This window comes from Neoarius graeffei, chromosome 1 (genome assembly GCF_027579695.1).
Source record: "Neoarius graeffei isolate fNeoGra1 chromosome 1, fNeoGra1.pri, whole genome shotgun sequence".
Classification (NCBI taxonomy): Eukaryota; Metazoa; Chordata; class Actinopteri; order Siluriformes; family Ariidae; genus Neoarius; species Neoarius graeffei.
The window spans coordinates 5,566,869-5,585,928 of NC_083569.1; the positions used below are offsets into that span (position 1 = coordinate 5,566,869).

General features: G+C 39.6%; 2 protein-coding genes across 2 annotated transcripts in view; both read right to left on the reverse strand.

Moving 5' to 3' along the window:
- Nucleotides 1-5,114: 5,114 nt before the first annotated feature.
- The window catches only part of scp2a (sterol carrier protein 2a), a 128,643-nt gene continuing 114,697 nt past the window's right edge, over nt 5,115-19,060 (reverse strand). Inside the window, exon 16 of the mRNA XM_060928684.1 lies at nt 5,115-5,252. Coding sequence (XP_060784667.1) covers nt 5,220-5,252 — 33 coding nt within the window. The 3' untranslated portion in view covers nt 5,115-5,219. The remainder of the gene's footprint in view (nt 5,253-19,060) is intronic.
- The window catches only part of LOC132891247 (protein shisa-like-2A), a 49,400-nt gene continuing 35,525 nt past the window's right edge, over nt 5,186-19,060 (reverse strand). The window contains exon 4 of the mRNA XM_060928730.1: nt 5,186-5,252. The gene's annotated coding sequence lies outside the window, so the exon portion shown is untranslated. The remainder of the gene's footprint in view (nt 5,253-19,060) is intronic.

Consider the following 19,060-nt stretch of genomic DNA (forward strand, 5'->3'; position numbering starts at 1 on the left):
CCGGTAAGACTTTTTTTTTTAACCGGAAGTGGATGCAATCTCAAACAGATGATTTCAAAAACTTTGACTTTAGGGATTTCCGTTATCTATTTTACCAATTGTCTAATATGGGAGTTGAAATAATCTTTTGTTGGATTCCTTCTCATTTTGGGATAAGAGGAAATGATATTGTTGATCTGGCAGCTAAAAAAGCTTTGAATAAAAACTCTTTGGATATTATTTTCCCATACTATGTTGATGTGGCAAAACTAATTGAAGATGTTTGTCTTGTTAAATGGCAAGATCGTTGGGATTCTAGTGATAAAGGTAGATTTTATCATTCTATAGAACCAGAAGTTTCATTCAAAGTTAAATTTGCTAATAAAAATAAAATGGTACAAACAACTTTTACTCGTCTGAGGTTTGGCAAATGCCTTTTCAATGACATGATGTTCTTGTTTAAAAAACAAGAAAATGGTTTATGTGATACTTGTGGAGTCTTAGAAAATGTACAACATGTTCTTCTTGATTGTGTCAAATATGTTAACTTCCACCAACAAATTATATTAAAGTTAAACGAAGAAGGGTTAAATATTTCTGTATATAGTATTTTGTCTCAACCAATGTTCTACAATGATGTATATAAATTTATTGTTGAAAATATTTTAATTTAAAAGTGTGTGTATATATATGTGTGTATATATGTATATAAAAAAATTGTCAAACTCTTGAGTGGTACTGCATTAAATATTTAGTATTTTAATAAGATAAATCAAACATTTACAGGACGCCATATCAATTCTCATTGGGCGCGTCCTTAAACCCCTTCATAACATAACATAACATCTCAAACAGTACCAGCCATAGACATCCTAATACATAGACGGAGCATCCAATGTAAATTCTAAAAGCGCTGACGATACACGGGGCCGCCGTCTTGGAGTGGTGATACACTGCACTCAGTGTAATACTAAATACATTAGATATAAACAGCTTAACGTTTTTCTATCGGCTACAGCCACCAATCTGTTGCAAATAAAATGCGGTTTTAACAATCTAAATCCATTATAATGATTCAAATGTGTGTATGTTTTCTTTAAATAGATTGTTAAGAAGGCGGCACGGTGGTGTAGTGGTTAGCGCTGTCGCCTCACAGCAAGAAGGTCCTGGGTTCGAGCCCTGGGGCCGGCGAGGGCCTTTCTGTGTGGAGTTTGCATGTTCTCCCCGTGTCCGCGTGGGTTTCCTCCGGGTGCTCCGGTTTCCCCCACAGTCCAAAGACATGCAGGTTAGGTTAACTGGTGACTCTAAATTGACCGTAGGTGTGAATGTGAGTGTGAATGGTTGTCTGTGTCTATGTGTCAGCCCTGTGATGACCTGGTGACTTGTCCAGGGTGTACCCCGCCTTTCGCCCGTAGTCAGCTGGGATAGGCTCCAGCTTGCCTGTGACCCTGTAGAAGGATAAAGCGGCTAGAGATAATGAGATGAGATTGTTAAGAACATATCAAAGGGGAAATTAATCTAGTCAGTGAATTTATAAGAGCCTTTTACATCCTTCAACACAATCTGACCCCCCTTCAGCAAAGCTGATGTATTCAGGTTGAGTGGGGCACTTTGTTTGGTATGTAGGACAATGTGTGATGACCATATATTGACCACAAACAGTTTTGTCTTGTTTTAAAGCAGGGGTTTTCAAAGTGTGGGAGAGTCAGCCCCCCCTCGGAGAGCAAATAAACAACAGCGCCCCCCCTTACAATTTTTGTTGTTGCTATACTTAATGTTCCATTCGTATTTTTAAAAAAATGGTTGTTGTACACATTATTTTTTTTCTTTTTCACATTTTAAACATCTGTGCTTTTTAAAACATCTTGTTTTACACACTTTAAACATCCCATAGCATCATTAGCTAGCACCTCTTGGCAGACAACACACTGTGGCAGTGGAGCATCTTCAGATCCAGTCCATGAAAATCCAAACTTTAAATAATCGTGGTCATACTTCCTTCTTTTTCCAGTCCCCCAGGATTCCGCAGGCCTTTTTTGTGATTGTTGTGGGCTAAAATGTCTGATGTTGCGGGGGTTTTCCAAAAAAATTGCGATGAAAGTTGCGGTGTTTTTTAGGTTTTTGTTGCGATTACATTGCGGGAGGAAGTGAAAGCTGCGAGAAATTGTTGCAATTTTCTCTTTTTGTGATTAAAATTGAATGATATGTTAAATATTAAGTTATTACTGAAAAACTATTGATTAAAAAAACAAAGAGAAATGGTCCTATAAACAACTTTACCAATATAAAAGATTACCAGGACTACAAAAATGCAGAAAAATAGGCTTTACTGATCCAAATGCACCTGTTGGTTCAAAAGTTAAAGTGCAGAGAACCTCACAGCACAACATGAAGTTACCCAAAATATAATATAAATGCCTCAGCTGTGTGCAGGCAGTCTCTCCTGAAGACTAAATTAAACAATAATTATAAACTAATAAAATAAATGGCTCAGGCTTCATAGAAGAAAAAAAACAATTGGAACAGAATCTCACAGTATGATGCTGAAGCTGCCTAAACAATGGAAAATAAAATACCATTTTGGCAAAAATGTTGGCAACTTCTTGTATTAAGTAAAAAAAAATAAAGTGCACACAGTCCTTCACTGTAAACATAACACACTTTCAGTGTTGCCAGATACTGCTGACGTTTTCCAGTCCAAAATATGTCCAAAACCCGCCAAAATGCACTTGAAATCGTCCAATCTGGCAACACGACGCGCATGCTGCTTCTCTTGAACACACGGAAGTAAGGCGGAAGATACTTTGTCTACGTCACCTCAAGATGACGCCAACGATTGGTCAAATTTGCGGGAAAGTTGCGGTGATTGGATATAATTGCAGCACCGCCCTGAATTCGCGGGGATTGGTTGAATTTGCGCTGAAGTTGCAAATCGCAACATCCTGGAGACTCTGTTTTTTTGCTTAGCCCAGACTTTGTCTCCTCACTCACTGTAGCTTTAGGTACTAAAAACCGATCCATTTTGTCTCTCGCGTTGCGCCCCCCCTGAAGAACTCTGGCGCCCCCCAGGGGGGGCGCGCCCCACACTTTGAAAAGCCCTGTAGTAAATAAATAAAAAAGGTAGTATATGAATAAACATTTAATAACAATATATATAATATTAGCATACAACATTAAAACATCACTCGTGAAACCACTACCTGATGACGATTTAAGTCTCTTAGCTCCTTCTCAGCTCTGGTAATATACTATTTAAAAAAAACAACAAATAGTACGGTCATGTTAAATCTTACTTGTGAAAAATAATCCCCCTGCTTCTGTTTGAAACGGTTCGCTCGTTTGAGCAGGAGTACGCTGGGCACCAGCCTGGCATCTTGTCTCTTGTCTTCTTCTTCAGTCGTGCAGTAATAGACGGTACTTTTTTATTATTATGATGATTATTTCCCAAAACATTCAAAATACAAACAAATAGAGCACCATATATATATATATACACACACAGATCCAAAACATCAAAATAGTAAAACACACATCCCTGCCAACACACCCATGTGGGTCCCACATGGGTTGAATGTGGGCTGCCCAGCTGGGCTCCAGTCGGTTTTGGCCAAGGGTTATGCGGTGGCCCCATGTGGGCAAGCCCAGTTGGGCTAAAAGTGGGTTTCATATGGGCCCTAGCTAAAACCTACTTGGGCAACCCAGGTTTCTCCCATCTGGGTTAGCAATAAAGTAAAAAATATGAACAAGAAAGGGGTTACTTAACTATCTTTACATATGCTAATCGAGTAAATCAAAGTCATCCAAAAAAGATATAAAATAACCAACATCCTTATTTTCAACTAACTTTAAAGATTTGGCAAAAAGCTTGAGGTCATTCTTCCAGTGTGTAACATAAGGTTTAGTTTTAAATAAAACGACATTTGTGAATAAAATGTTTACCTAAAAGTAGTAAATTACTAATACCATATTCAATTTTGTTATTATTTAAAAACACTCCAAATTTAATTTCTTTATGGATAAAGGGGCAAACTGAATCCCCCTAGACTAATAGACGGTACCTTGATATCTCGCGCTTTCTCACCCCTTACGAAAATCTACCATGGTTTAACCATGGTTTTTATGTAGTAACCATGATTCTACCATGGTATCTCGTGGTGATTCTAAGTACTATGAACCAACCATAGTATTACTATGGTTCATCCATGGTAGTAACCATGGTTCTACTATGGTATTTCATGGTGATTCTAAGTACTATGAACCAACCATAGTATTACTGTGGTTTATCCATAGTACTGCAGTAGCTGTGGTAGCATCATAGTTGTATGTGTAATAGGTCATAGTAACTACGAAATTAGTTTAAAAAGGGATAGTATGGTTTTTAAAAGGATGCACTAACTGTAGTATTACCATGCTTTCGTCCAACAGTCAATGCTGTAGAGAAGGATCTCGATTAACAGCCCAGATCCATTAACATTTACTTAGAACCTAAAAATTTAAGTGAACATTGAGATAAAATGCACCGTGGTTTTCATGGTTACCCAGAAAACCATGAATAACTATAAACCATAGTAAAACCATGGTTAGTTTTCATAAGGGACCACTCCAAGATGGCGACCGTATTTCTCGCGTCAGAACAGCCAACTCTCCGTCTATGTATTAGGATGTCTATGGTACCAGCTACTCCTCCTTGGTTATTCCCCATGCCTACAGTAGATTTTGAGATTGCTAAGCTGTCAAAGCACAGTAACGAATATGGTGGGATGAATGCTAAGGTGCAACAGTACCTAAGCACTAAATATAATGGAATGGTTCAAGTATACACTGATGGTTCAAAAGATCCAGACACAGGAAAGACAGGAGCAGCAGTATACATACCGGAGTTTGAAACATCACTTAAGCGTAGAACATCAGACAACCTGGCAGTCTATTCTGTGGAGCTGTTAGCTATTTTATTTGCACTGGTCTGGATAGAAGAGTCTAAGCCAAACAGTTTTGTTATATGTTCAGATTCCATGGCAGCTTTGGTCAGTATTCTAAACTTTCAGTCTTCTTGCAGGCTTGACTTAATATATGAAATTTATCAGAGTTTATACCGTTTAAATCATAGGGATATAGCTGTAAGTTTCATTTGGGTTCCAGCACATGTAGAAATACATTAAAACCATAATCAAAACTAAAGTAAGCAAGTTATGGCAAAAACAATGGCATACAAACACAAAGGGGAGATTTCTTCACAAGATTCAGCAGGTAGTCCCTTCAAAAAGGCAGGGTAACTGGAACAGAAGGGGGGAAACAATAATTACAAGGTTAAGAATAGGACACACCGGCCTTAACCATGGTCTCTATGTCGTAGGAAAACATAATACTGGTCAATGTGCATCATGCAACCAGATAGAAACAGTGGAACATGTTTTGCTACAGTGTCAAGCTTACAATACAGAAAGAGAAATCCTACTAGAAAGGGTCAAAGCATTAGGATACACAACATTAACAATAGAAGATTTACTTTCCTTTTCTACAGTTAAACCATTAGCATGGATACATATTATGACATTCCTAAAGGCTACTAGGTTATTTGAGAGAATTTAATTTCAACTTTTTTTTTTTTCACACATAGTAAAGTAGGACTAAGCGTTGAAATCCCCATTGATGCTCCACACCCATAACAGTTGGTGGTGGTAATGCACCATGTTGGATGCCAACCGCCAATAAACATAAAGAAGAAGAAGAAGAAGATCTCAAACAGTGGAAATAGATGCCATAAAATTTTTGGGTCTACATTTTGATTCTCGCCTCAATTGGAAAACTCATGTTGATCATTTATTAGGTAAATGTAGGAAACGTTGTAATTTATTAAAAGCAATATCAGGCAGTAGATGGGGATCCGATAAAGAATCAATGGTATTAGTTTATAAGGCAATTGTGTTATCTTGTTTAGACTATGGTTGTGAAATTTATGATACTGCATGTATAACTAGGAAAAGGTCTTTAGATGTTATACAAAATCAATCTTTCAGAATACAGTGCCGCCTAGTAGTATTGGCACCCTTGAAGTTTATGTACTTAAAGTTAAGCATCTCCTGAACAAAAGTGATGTAGTGATGCAGAATTTTTCTACAGATAGCTCGTGGTTTATATAAAAAGAGCAAAGTATCAACAAAATAAAAAAAAATAAACAATTAGAGTGAAAAAAACGAAAAAGGTAAGTCTTGCTGTATCACTAGTATTGGCATCCTTTGCTGTTAGTCCTAAAACCTAATTTGACTCACCTATGGTAAATTACAAATGGAAATCACCTGTGAAGACCTGTCTGTGCCCATGTGACATGAAATGGCCAATGAATGATGAGATTTGTGTTTTGAAAAAACAACTGTTTCACTCAGTCCCTTTTGAAGACAAAAGAGCTGTCTGAAGAAACAAGAAATGCAGTTGTTGACAAACACAAGAGCTCCAAAGGATATAAAGCCATCTCCAAAGAGCTTGGTATCCCTGTGTCAACAGTGCGTAACGTTATTAAGAAATATTTGAAGCATGGAACTGTCAAGAACCTCCCTGGGCGTGAGGGTAAGAGAAAAATCAATGATAGAAGTCGTCGAAGGTTGGTGCGATTGGTGGCAGAATCACCTCAGTTAACATCTACGGACCTGCAGGCCCACCTGGAACAGTCTGGGGTAACTGTTTCAAGAAGCACCATAAGGCGCACACTCAACACAGCAGGGCTACATGGGCGGAGGCCAAGGAAGACCCCGTTATTGAAAAAAAGACACAAAAAGGAGCGTCTGGAGTTTGCGAAAGAGAACCTGGACAAGCCACAGTCCTTCTGGGAAAATGTCCTGTGGACAGATGAGACAAAAGTAGAGCTTTTTGGGAATTCTCACAGGCAGTATGTTTACAGGCGCTGCAATGAAGCATTCAAAGAAAAGAACACCCAACCAACAGTCAAGCATGGTGGAGGATCAATAATGCTGTGGGGCTGCGTTGCTGCATCTGGGACTGGAGGCCTTACCCGTGTCATAGGTATTATGAAATCTGAAGATTATCAACAGATTTTGGAGCAAAATGTCCTGCCCAGTGTAAGAAAGCTCGGTTTGAGGCGAAGATCTTGGGTACTCCAGCAGGACAAAGACCCCAAACACACATCTAAAAGCACACAAAAATGGTTAGAAAAGAAAAAATGGACTGTTTTGAAATGGCCAGCAATGAGTCCTGACCTCAATCCAATTGAGAATCTTTGGGGGGAGTTGAAATCTGCCATTGGCAGAAGGAATCCTTCAAATATCCAAGACCTAGAGCGCATAGCGAAGGAAGAGTGGGAGAAAATACCACAAGACAAATGCAAGAAGCTCATTGATGGCTACAGGAAACGTTTGGAGGCCGTCATCGCTGCCAAAGGGTGTGCAACCAAATACTAAGGAGGGGTGCCAATATTCCTGCACCTGCTGTATTTCTGTTTTTTGTTGTCTTAGAAATTAAAATGCCTATTTTGAACGAAGAAAACTTTTCAGTTCCTTTGGACCTTCAATTAAAAGATCTTGGTATTGCAAATTGGGTCCATTTCCATTTATTTCTGGAGATATTACAAAAGTTGTGAATAAAATTAAGGGGTGCCAATACTGCTACGCGGGGCTGTATGTACTGGAGCTTTAAGACGGACCCCTATTGCTGCATTAGAAGTAGATTGTGGGGTGATGCCTCTGGACCTTCGAAGAGAACTCAAACAGGCAAAGTGTGCTCTAGGATACCGGTCTTTGGTTAATCATCCTACTACCTCTTGTTGTACTGAAGAACAAAACTGTGATATAAATGTCAATTTTAGACCTATTCTATCTAAAGTTGGACATCTTGTTAATGGTTTTCCAAAACCAGAAATTATTCCCCTAGTTGACAGTTTTCCTTTTTGGGAATATCCATCTCCTGAAGTGGACCTCGAGCTAAAAGAAAAGTTAAATAAGAAGTCTGATAATATTCATGTTATGAAATCTTTATCGAGGGAACACATGAGAAAATATTTTGGAAGTTTAGAAATTAAAGCTGATGAAGAATGTGCAGCAGCATTTCATATTCCTGCTTTAAAGTTGACACAATCTTTCAAAATTGGTAATGGATCTGTTTTTAAAGCTGAAATGATTGCAATAAATAAGGCTTTGGAAGTTTTAATTAACAAACCTCCTTTAAGATGTGTTATTTTCTCAGATTCCTTATCCGTCTTACAAGTTATTAATTCAGATGATTTCAAAAACTTTGACTTTAGGGATTTCCGTTATCTATTTTACCAATTGTCTAATATGGGAGTTGAAATAATCTTTTGTTGGATTCCTTCTCATGTTGGCATAAGAGGAAATGATATTGTTGATCTGGCAGCTAAAAAAGCTTTGAATAAAAACTCTTTGGATATTATTTTCCCATACTATGTTGATGATGTGGCAAAACTAATTGAAGATGTTTGTCTTGTTAAATGGCAAGATCGTTGGGATTCTAGTGATAAAGGTAGATTTTATCATTCTATAGAACCAGAAGTTTCATTCAAAGTTAAATTTGCTAATAAAAATAAAATGGTACAAACAACTTTTACTCGTCTGAGGTTTGGCAAATGCCTTTTCAATGACATGATGTTCTTGTTTAAAAAACATGAAAATGGTTTATGTGATACTTGTGGAGTCTTAGAAAATGTACAACATGTTCTTCTTGATTGTGTCAAATATGTTAACTTCCACCAACAAATTATATTAAAGTTAAACGAAGAAGGGTTAAATATTTCTGTATATAGTATTTTGTCTCAACCAATGTTCTATAATGTATATAAATTTATTGTTAAACAATATTTTAATTTAAAAATGTGTGTATATATATATATATATATATATATATATATATATATATATATAAAAAACTTGTCAAACTCTTGAGTGGTACTGCATTAAATATTTAGCATTTTAATAAGATAAATCAAACCTTTACAGGACGCCATATCAATTCTCATTGGGCGCGTCCTTAAACCCCTTCATAACATAACATAAATAGATGCCACTAATGAACGGGCATTAGCTATGTATTGTGAAAGACATCTTATATCTAAATACTATGGGTTTGTAAAGATATTTACAGATGGGTCAAACGATATACAAAATGGTCATTGTGGAATTGGGATTTTTATCCCAAAATTTAACAAAAGTTATGGATATCTCATCATCATCTCATCATCTCTAGCTGCTTTATCCTTCTACAGGGTCGCAGGCAAGCTGGAGCCTATCCCAGCTGACTACGGGCGAAAGGCGGGGTACACCCTGGACAAGTCGCCAGGTCATCACAGGGCTGACACACAGACACAGACAACCATTCACACTCACATTCACACCTACGGTCAATTTAGAGTCTCCAGTTAACCTAATCTGCATGTCTTTGGACTGTGGGGGAAACCGGAGCACCCGGAGGAAACCCACGCGGACACGGGGAGAACATGCAAACTCCGCACAGGAAGGCCCTCGCCGGCCCCGGGGCTCGAACCCAGGACCTTCTTGCTGTGAGGCGACAGCACTAACCACTACACCACCGTGCCGCCCAGTTATGGATATAGATTAAGTAATTTTTTTATCAATATACACAATAGAGTTAACTGCAATAATTACTGCACTGAGATGGATTGAAGAAATCAAACCACTTAGATCTGTTATATGCTCTGACTCACTTGCAGTTTTGCTCAGCCTTGAATCAGGTAATACAGTAAGAGAGGATCTGGTAATTGAGACAAGACGTTTGCTATTAAATATTAGAAACCTTGGAATATTAGTTCAATTTTGTTGGGTCCCAGCACATGTTGGAATTAAAGGAAATGCAATGGCTGACAAAATTGCCAAGAAAATGCTGGAAAAAGAACATCTCTCAATGGGGAAGGGAGAAGCAAAAACTAAACTTAAGTCAGAAATGCTGATCAAATGGCAACATGATTGGAAGGCAGAGCACAATGCCAGGTTCTACCACTCAAATCAGGGAAATGTTTGGGGGGAAAAGGGCTACAGGTCTCAACAGAAGGGAAGAGGTTGTGTATAGTAGACTAAGGTTGGGTCACACATGTCTTAATGGTACATTGCAGATAGTAGGGAAGAATAATGGGTTATGCAGGTACTGCCAAGTTAAAGAGGATGTAGATCATGTTCTATTTAACTGTTACAGATACTCAGAACACAGAAAGAAAGAGAGGCAGAAAATGGAATAGTGAATATCCTGAAAGAAGAAGGAATGCGAAGAGATCAAATGAAATCCCTATTTATTTTTCTCAATAACTCGGGTCTAATGAAAAGGATTTAAATTTTTTCTGTTTGTTTGTTTACTTGATCAAATAGCCATAGTCTGCTAAGTCCCTTTACACACTCCTGTACAGTAGGTGGCGGTATGCACCAAAGAGATGTAATCTGCCAATAAACTAAGAAGAAGAAATAGATGCCATTCCATATAGTTATCTTTTTTTTCTTTTTTATCAGACATCTAGTTTTTAGGTTTGTTTACCTGACGTGTTTCGACGTACGACTGTTGTCTTCCTCAGAGTGTCACTCTGAGGAAGACAACAGTCGTACGTCGAAACATGTCAGGTAAACAAACCTAAAAACTAGATGTCTGATAAAAAAGAAAAAAAAACTAACTATATTTAATATAAGACATAATGAACGTAATCGAAAGATGCCATTCCATGTTGTGAAACCGTTTCATTAGTTAGAACTCCTACTTGGTTGTTTAGTACACCTGTTGTAATACACTGAGTGCAGAATTATTAGGCAAGTTGTATTTTTGAGGATTAGTTTTATTATTGAACAACAACTATGTTCTCAATCAACCAAAAAGACTCATAAATATCAAAGCTGAATATGTATGGAAGTTAGAGTGGGGCGTTTTTAGTTTTGGCCATTTTAGGAGAATATGTATGTGTTCAGGTAACTTTCACTGTGCAGAATTATTAGGCAACTTAATAAAAACCAAATATGTAGCCATTTCACTTATTTATTTTCACCAGGTACACTGATATGACAACTCCAGATTTGCAAATAAACATATCTGACATTCAAACACAAAACAAAAACAAATCAGTGACCAATATAGCCACCGTTCTTCATGAGGACGCTCAAAAGCCTTCCATCCATAGATTCTGTCAATTTCTTTATCTGTTCACGACCAACATTGTGTGCAGCAGCAACCACGGCCTCCCAGACGCTGTTCAGAGAGGTGTACTGTTTTCACTCTTTGTAGACCTGACGTTTTATAATGGACCACAGGTTCTCTATGGGGTTTAGGTCAGGTGAACAAGGGGGCCATGTCATTATTTTTTCACCTTTCAGACCTTTACTGGCTAGCCACGCAGTGGAGTATTTGGACGCATGAGATGGAGCGTTATCCTGCATGAAAATCATGTTCTTCTTGAAAGATGCTGACTTTTTCCTATACCACTGCTTGAAGAAGGTTTCTTCCAGGAATTGGCAGTAGGTCTGGGAGTTGAGTTTGAGTCCATCCTCAACTCGAAAAGGTCCAACAAGCTCGTCTTTGATGATACCAGCCCATAGCAGTACTCCACCTCCACCTTGCTGGCGTCCGAGTCGGAGTGGAGCTCCGTGCCCATTACTGATCCAGCCACAGGCCCATCCATCTGGCCCATCAAGAGTCACTCTCATCTCATCAGACCACAGCACCTTAGAAAAATCAGTCTTAAGATATTTCTTGGCCCAGTCTTGACGTTTTATCTTGTGTGCCTTACTCAGTGGTGGTCGTTTTTCAGCCTTCCTTACCTTGGCCATGTCCCTCAGTATTGCACACCTTGTACTCTTTGACACTCCAGGAATGTTGCAACTCTGGAATATGGCAGAACTGGATGCTAATGGCTGCTTGTTAGCTTCACGCTTGATTTTCCGCAGATCATGTGCAGTTATTTTGCGCTTTTTTTTCCCACACGCTTCTTTCGGCCCTGTTGACTATTTGCAATGAAACGCTTGATTGTTCGGTGATCACGTTTCAACATCTTCGCAATTTCAAGAGTGCTGCATCTGTCTGCAAGACATCTCACAATTTTAGACTTTTCAAAGTCTGTCAGATCTCTCTTCTGACCCATTTTGCCAGAGGAAAAGAGGTTGCCTAATAATTATGCACACCTGATATACAGTGTTGCTTGAAAGTTTATGAACCCTTTAGAATTTTCTATATTTCTGCATAAATATGACCTAAAACATCATCAGATTTTCACACAAGTCCTAAAAGTAGATAAAGAGAACCCAGTTAAACAAATGAGACAAAAATATTATACTCGGTCATTTATTTATTGAGGAAAATGATCCAATATTGCATATCTGTGAGTGGCAAAAATATGTGAACCTTCGCTTTCAGTATCTGGTATGACCCCCTTGTGCAGCAATAACTGCAACTAAACGTTTCTGGTAACTGTTGGTCAGTCCTGCACACCGGCTTGGAGGAATTTTATCCCATTCCTCTGTACAGAACAGCTTCAACTCTGGGATGTTGGTGGGTTTCCTCACATGAACTGATCACTTCAGGTCCTTCCACAACATTTTGATTGGATTAAGGTCAGGACTTTGACTTGGCCATTCCAAAACATTAACTTTATTCTTCTTTAACCATTCTTTGGTAGAACGACTTGCGTGCTTAGGGTCGTTGTCTTGCTGCGTGACCCACCTTCTCTTGAGATTCAGTTCATGGACAGATGTCCTGACATTTTCCTCTAGAATTTGCTGGTATAATTCAGAATTCATTGTTCCATCAATGGTGGCAAGCCGTCCTGGCCCAGATGCAGCAAAACAGGCCCAAACCATGATACTCTGACCACCATGTTTCACAGATGGGATAAGGTTCTTATGCTGGAATGCAGTGTTTTCCTTTCTCCAAACATAACGCTTCTCATTTAAACCAAAAAGTTCTATTTTGGTCTCATCCGTCCACAAAACATTTTTCCAATAGCCTTCTGGCTTGTCCACGTGATCTTTAGCAGACTGCAGACGAGCAGCAATGTTCTTTTTGGAGAGCAGTGGCTTTCTCCTTGCAACCCTGCCATGCACACCATTGTTGTTCAGTGTTCTCCTGATGGTGGACTCATGAACATTAACATTAGCCAATGTGAGAGAGGCCTTCAGTTGCTTAGAAGTTATCCTGGGGTCCTTTGTGACCTCACTGACTATTACACGCCTTGCTCTTGGAGTGATCTTTGTTGGTCAACCACTCCTGGGGAGGGTAACAATGGTCTTGAATTTTCTCCATTTGTACACAATCTGTCTGACTGTGGATTGGTGGAGTCCAAACTCTTAAGAGATGGTTTTGTAACCTTTTTCCAGCCTGATGAGCATCAACAACACTTTTTCTGAGGTCCTCAGAAATCTCCTTTGTTCGTGCCATGATACACTTCCACAAACATGTGTTGTGAAGATCAGACTTTGATAGATCCCTGTTCTTTAAATAAAACAGGGTGCCCACACACACCTGACTCTAATTTCACCTTCAAATTAACTGCAAATCCTAGAGGTTCACATACTTTTGCCACTCACAGATATGTAATATTGGATCATTTTCCTCAATAAGTAATTGAACGAGTATAATATTTTTGTCTCATTTGTTTAACTGGGTTCTCTTTATCTACTTTTAGGACTTGTGTGAAAATCTGCTGAATGTTTAGGTCATATTTATGCAGAAATATAGAAAATTCTAGAAGGTTCACAAACTTTCAAGCACCACTGTAGGGTGTTGATGTCATTAGACCACACCCCCTCTCATTACACAGATGCACAGCACCTGATATACTTAATTGGTAGTAGGCTTTCAAGCCTAAACAGCTTGGAGTGGGACAACATGCATTAAAAGGATGTTGTGGTCAAAATACTCACTTGCCTAATAATTCTGCACTCAGTGTAATGGAAACAAAAAAAAATAGCCAAGAATGGTGGAATATATCAGGATGTAGAGCAGTATCTAGAGAATATGTGCTGTGACACTACTCAAATTTATACAGATGCATCAAAAGACGCAGAAGGTAAAACGGGTATAGGTATACACATACCAGAATATAAAGTTAACATTAAAAAGAGAACTTCTCCCTCCAGTATTGACACTGTCTTTTCCATTTGGCAAAGGTTAGGCCTCAGAAGTTTAAGAGACCTCTACACTGACCATTCTTTTCATAGCTTTACCACACTTTGCGAAAGGTTTCACCTTCCTCAATCACATCTCTTTCGCTATTTCCAGGTCCGTAACTTTGCTAAGCTGAATAATTTGGATTTTCCAAACACCCCATCTGATACAGCAGCTGACTTAATTTTTAACATTTCAAGCCATCAAAAAGGCCTCATCTCAAAAATATATAGTTCAATATCCCAAATCACAGAAACTGGGCTTGACGGGATAAGAAGGGATTGGGAGGAGGAGTTGGGTAGCCCTATAGCTGACAATGATTGGAAGGAGGCACTCACTAAAGTTAATGGTGGCACATCTTGCGCAAGGCTGAATTTAATACAACTTAAAGTGATTCACCGCATTTACTTCACCAATTCTAAACTAGCCAAGATATATCCCAATATCAAAGATACATGTAATAGATGCAATTTATCTCCAGCTAACATGACACACATGTTTTGGTCTTGTCCTTGTCTCCATGATTATTGGACTAATAATTTCCATCATATGTCCAAATTTCGCAATCTCACATTGCTACCAAGTGTAGAAATTGGTGTCTTTGGGATAATACCAAATCATGAGAAGGTAACAAAGTGGGCAAAGAACGTCATTGCTTTTACATCCCTACTTGCGAGGAGAAGAATATTACTGGGCTGGAAATCACCGCTTGCCCCTACAGCATCCACATGGCTTAAAGACCTCATGATGTTTCTTAGTCTGGAAAAAATAAAATACAATTTAATAGGGGCTCCTGAGAAATTTGAGTTAACCTGGAACTCAGCACTAGAATCTCATCTCATCTCATTATCTCTAGCCGCTTTATCCTTCTACAGGGTCGCTGGAGCCTATCCCAGCTGACTACGGGCGAAAGGCGGGGTACACCCTGGACAAGTCGCCAGGTCATCACAGGGCTGACACATAGACACAGACAACCATTCACACCTACGGTCAATTTAGAGTCACCAGTTAACCTAACCTGCATGTCTTTGGACTGTGGGGGAAACCGGAGCACCCGGAGGAAACCCATGCGGACACGGGGAGAACATGCAAACTCCGCACAGAAAGGCCCTCGCCGGCCCCGGGGTTCGAACCCAGGACCTTCTTGCTGTGAGGCGACAGCGCTAACCACTACACCACCGTGCCGCCAGCACTAGAATACATAAATAAATTAAAAACACTTGAAGATCTTTAAGCATTGCTAAAGCAGAATTTGACCTTGCTATCTTACTCCCTAACCGACTTTTCTTCTGTTTTTTTTGTTGTTGTTGTTTGTTTTATTTTTGGTGTTGTTGTTGTTCTATAATTTTCATGTGTGCGCAGTTAAATAATGTATATATGTTGGGTTTTTTTCTCTTCTTCATAATTACATATTAATTGATAAAAGGACATACCTATACTATATGCATCTCTGAAGGTAGCTTGTTTAGCTACATTGTTATATGCACATTGTATTGTATGTAGTGAGGAGGGTGGGGAATGAAAGGGTTTATTTGAAGGGGAAAAAAATGGAAAATGAAGCTTTCAATGTTAATTGTACTTTTTATATGTGAAATCAATAAACATGCATGTCAAAAAAAAAAGAGAGAACTTCTGATAACATGTCTATTCTAGCAGCTGAAATGTCAGCTATTGTACTTGCTCTGCAATGGATAGAAGATGTTAAGCCCCCTAAAGCAGTCATTTGTTCAGACTCCATGTCATCCCTTGTATCCATACGAAGTGGGAATTCTTCATGCCGTCAGGACCTATTGAATGAAATTAATCACCTCTTATTTGTAATTCATCAACAGAGAATAGTCATCCAGCTTGTATGGGTTCCTGCCCACAGTGGAGTGAAAGGCAATGAAGAAGCAGACAAGCTAGCAAAGGAAGCTGTCAAAAATGAAGTCCAGCTGAATATTCCACTTAGTCGTACAGAAATCAAGGTATTAATCAAACATAAGGTAAATAAACTCTGGCAAGCAGATTGGGACAAGGAGAAGAAGGGAAGACATTTGTACAGCATACAAAAAGAAATATCAAGCAGCAAATCAAGTTACTCAGGAAGACAAGAAGAGGTATGGGTCACACGTATGAGAATAGGCCACACTGGATTAAATAGCAGCATACATATTCATAAGCATCCCACTGGCATGTGTGAGTTTTGCGGAGTTAGAGAAGATGTGGAGCATGCATTATTAAGATGTGTAAAATACTCAAGACAAAGACAAGGCCTTAAAGGGATAGTTTGGGATTTTTGACATGAATCTGTATGGCATCCCCATCAATAGTGTCGTGCAAACACACTGACCTTACCCCTGACAGCATCCTGTGAGTCCAGTTCTTGTCCAGTTTTGGTCCAGACGAAAGTAGTCCGGCAAGTTTGTTGGGGTCACGAAAGTAAAACGTTTTTCGTCTCAAAACAGTACGTGTTCAAAAGAGTGATATATTTGCATCACAAAACCGTTGCCAAATATAAAGTCAGACCTCGAAATCGCTTGGCACTATTTTCTCTCCCTTCTTATCACTGCGCGCTGCTTCTTATCACACCGGCTTCATCCAGCTGCGGCTCCAGCTTCAAGGATAAGCTGGAGCCGCATAAGTAGAAGTCCAGGCGGGTGGTTTGTATTCGATTCGTTTATATCCCGACCTTGTCAGCTGTCAGATTTATGTTCATGGACCCGGTAAGATGGTAAATAATATTTATTTTTTTTTCCTTTACCAAATTCTAACAGAAAACGAGAGCGCCCGAAAGGGAAAACCGAGCCGAGCCGCCTCACGGCTGTAAGGCAAATTGCTTTCCTCCTCAGTATACAAGTGCGCTCCCATGGCAGGGAAAAAGAAACTACCACTGCTGCCTATGTAGTGCCCTATTTATACAAATAGGAGTCATTCAGGATTCAGCCATGTTTTTGCTCCGTGTCATGGCTGAATCCTGAATGACTCCTATTTGTATAAATAGGGCACTACATAGGCAGCAGTGGTAGTTTCTTTTTCCCTGCCATGGAAGCGCACTTGTATACTGAGGAGGAAAGCAATTTGCATTACAGCCGTGAGGCGGCTCGGCTCGGTTTTCCCTTTCGGGCGCTCTCGTTTTCTGTTAGAATTTGGTAAAGAAAAAAAAAATATTATTTACCAGCTTACCAGGTCCATGAACATAAATCTGACAGCTGACAAGGTCGGGATATAAACGAATCGAATACAAACCACCCGCCGGGACTCCTATTTATGCAGCTCCAGCTTATCCTTGAAGCTGGAGCCGCAGCTGGATGAAGCCGGCAGCGCGCAGCGATAAGAAGGGAGAGAAAATAGTGCCAAGCGATTTCGAGGTCTGACTTTTTATTTGGCAACGGTTTTGTGATGCAAATATATCACTCTTTTGAACACATACTGTTTTGAGACGAAAAACGTTTTACTTTCGTGACCCCAACAAACTTGCCGGACTACTTTCGTCTGGACCAAAACTGGACAAGAACTGGACTCACAGGATGCTGTCAGGGGTAAGGTCAGTGTGTTTGCACGACACTATTGATGGGGATGCCATACAGATTCATGTCAAAAATCCCGAACTATCCCTTTAAGAGAATAGTTGAAGCAACCAAAAAGGTTTTTCTCTTTAGAGACCCTACTGGGGGAGCCTAGATCAAGGCATATCACTAATGCAGTAACAACTTTTATTAAAGACACTAAGATAGCTGATCGCATTTAATCTTCTCTGGGTTTTTTTTTTAAATAATGTCCGCGTGATTACACCCCAGTCCAGTAGTTGGCGGTAATACACTATGTTTGTCAACTGCCATAAAACTTAACAGAAGAAGAAGAATCTCAAACAGCTAGCGACTGTTAGCCTGGGCCCACCCATCCTAAGCGTGACGCAACACGAGGGCCTGTTGAGAGCTTAGTCTGGCCAGGCAGGCTATCTACAGCTCTTCCAAGCTCCCGAAAAATCGGGAGCCAATCAACTTTGAGCATCTCCAACGGCCCTGGGTAGAGGCGTGTTCAAGGCACTGACGTAGTAGAACTGCGACCGGAAGCCATAGATTGTTTACAGAATCTATGCCGGAAGCGCTTCATTCACGAATGCTGTATTGAAAGCATTCAACGGGAAGTTCTCATTGAAAACGGAGCAAAGAGCAGCCCTGGAGGTATTTATTGAAAGGAAGGACGTTTTCGCCTTGCTCCCAACCGGCTTCGGTAAGAGTTTAATAACAGGATGTCTATGGTTTAATCTACCAGTTAGCCCCGTCGCGTCACATATGTCAGAGGAAAGAGTGATGTGATTGGTTTAAGCTTCGTCACAGCCTTTTCTGGCTTCGGCCAGTAGCAAACTGAGGCATTTCAGGGAGGCGGGTCAACCACGCGCTTTGGGAAACGGTTGGGCTTAATATCTTGGCCAGACCAATAGCTCGTAGAGCTTTGCAGTCGCGTTAGCCAGACTAAGCGACTGTAGCTAACCAGATAGATACACTACCGTTCAAAAGTTTGGGGTCATTTTGAAATGTCCTTATTTTTGAAAGTAAAGCACTGTTCTTTTCAGTGAAGATCACTTTAAACTAATCAGAAATCCACTCTATACATTGCTAATGTGGTAAATGACTATTCTAGCTGCAAATGTCTGGTTTTTGGTGCAATATCTCCATAGGTGTATAGAGGCCCATTTCCAGCAACTCTCACTCCAGTGTTCTAATGGTACAGTGTGTTTGCTCATTGCCTCAGAAGGCTAATGGATGATTAGAAAACCCTTGTACAATCATGTTAGCACAGCTGAAAACAGTTGAGCTCTTTAGAGAAGCTATAAAACTGACCTTCCTTTGGGCGGAAGGTTTGAGTTTCTGGAGCATCACATTAATTTGTGGGGTCGATTAAATGCTCAAAATGGCCAGAAAAATGTCTCGACTATATTTTCTATTCATTTTACAACTTATGGTGGTAAATAAAAGTGTGACTT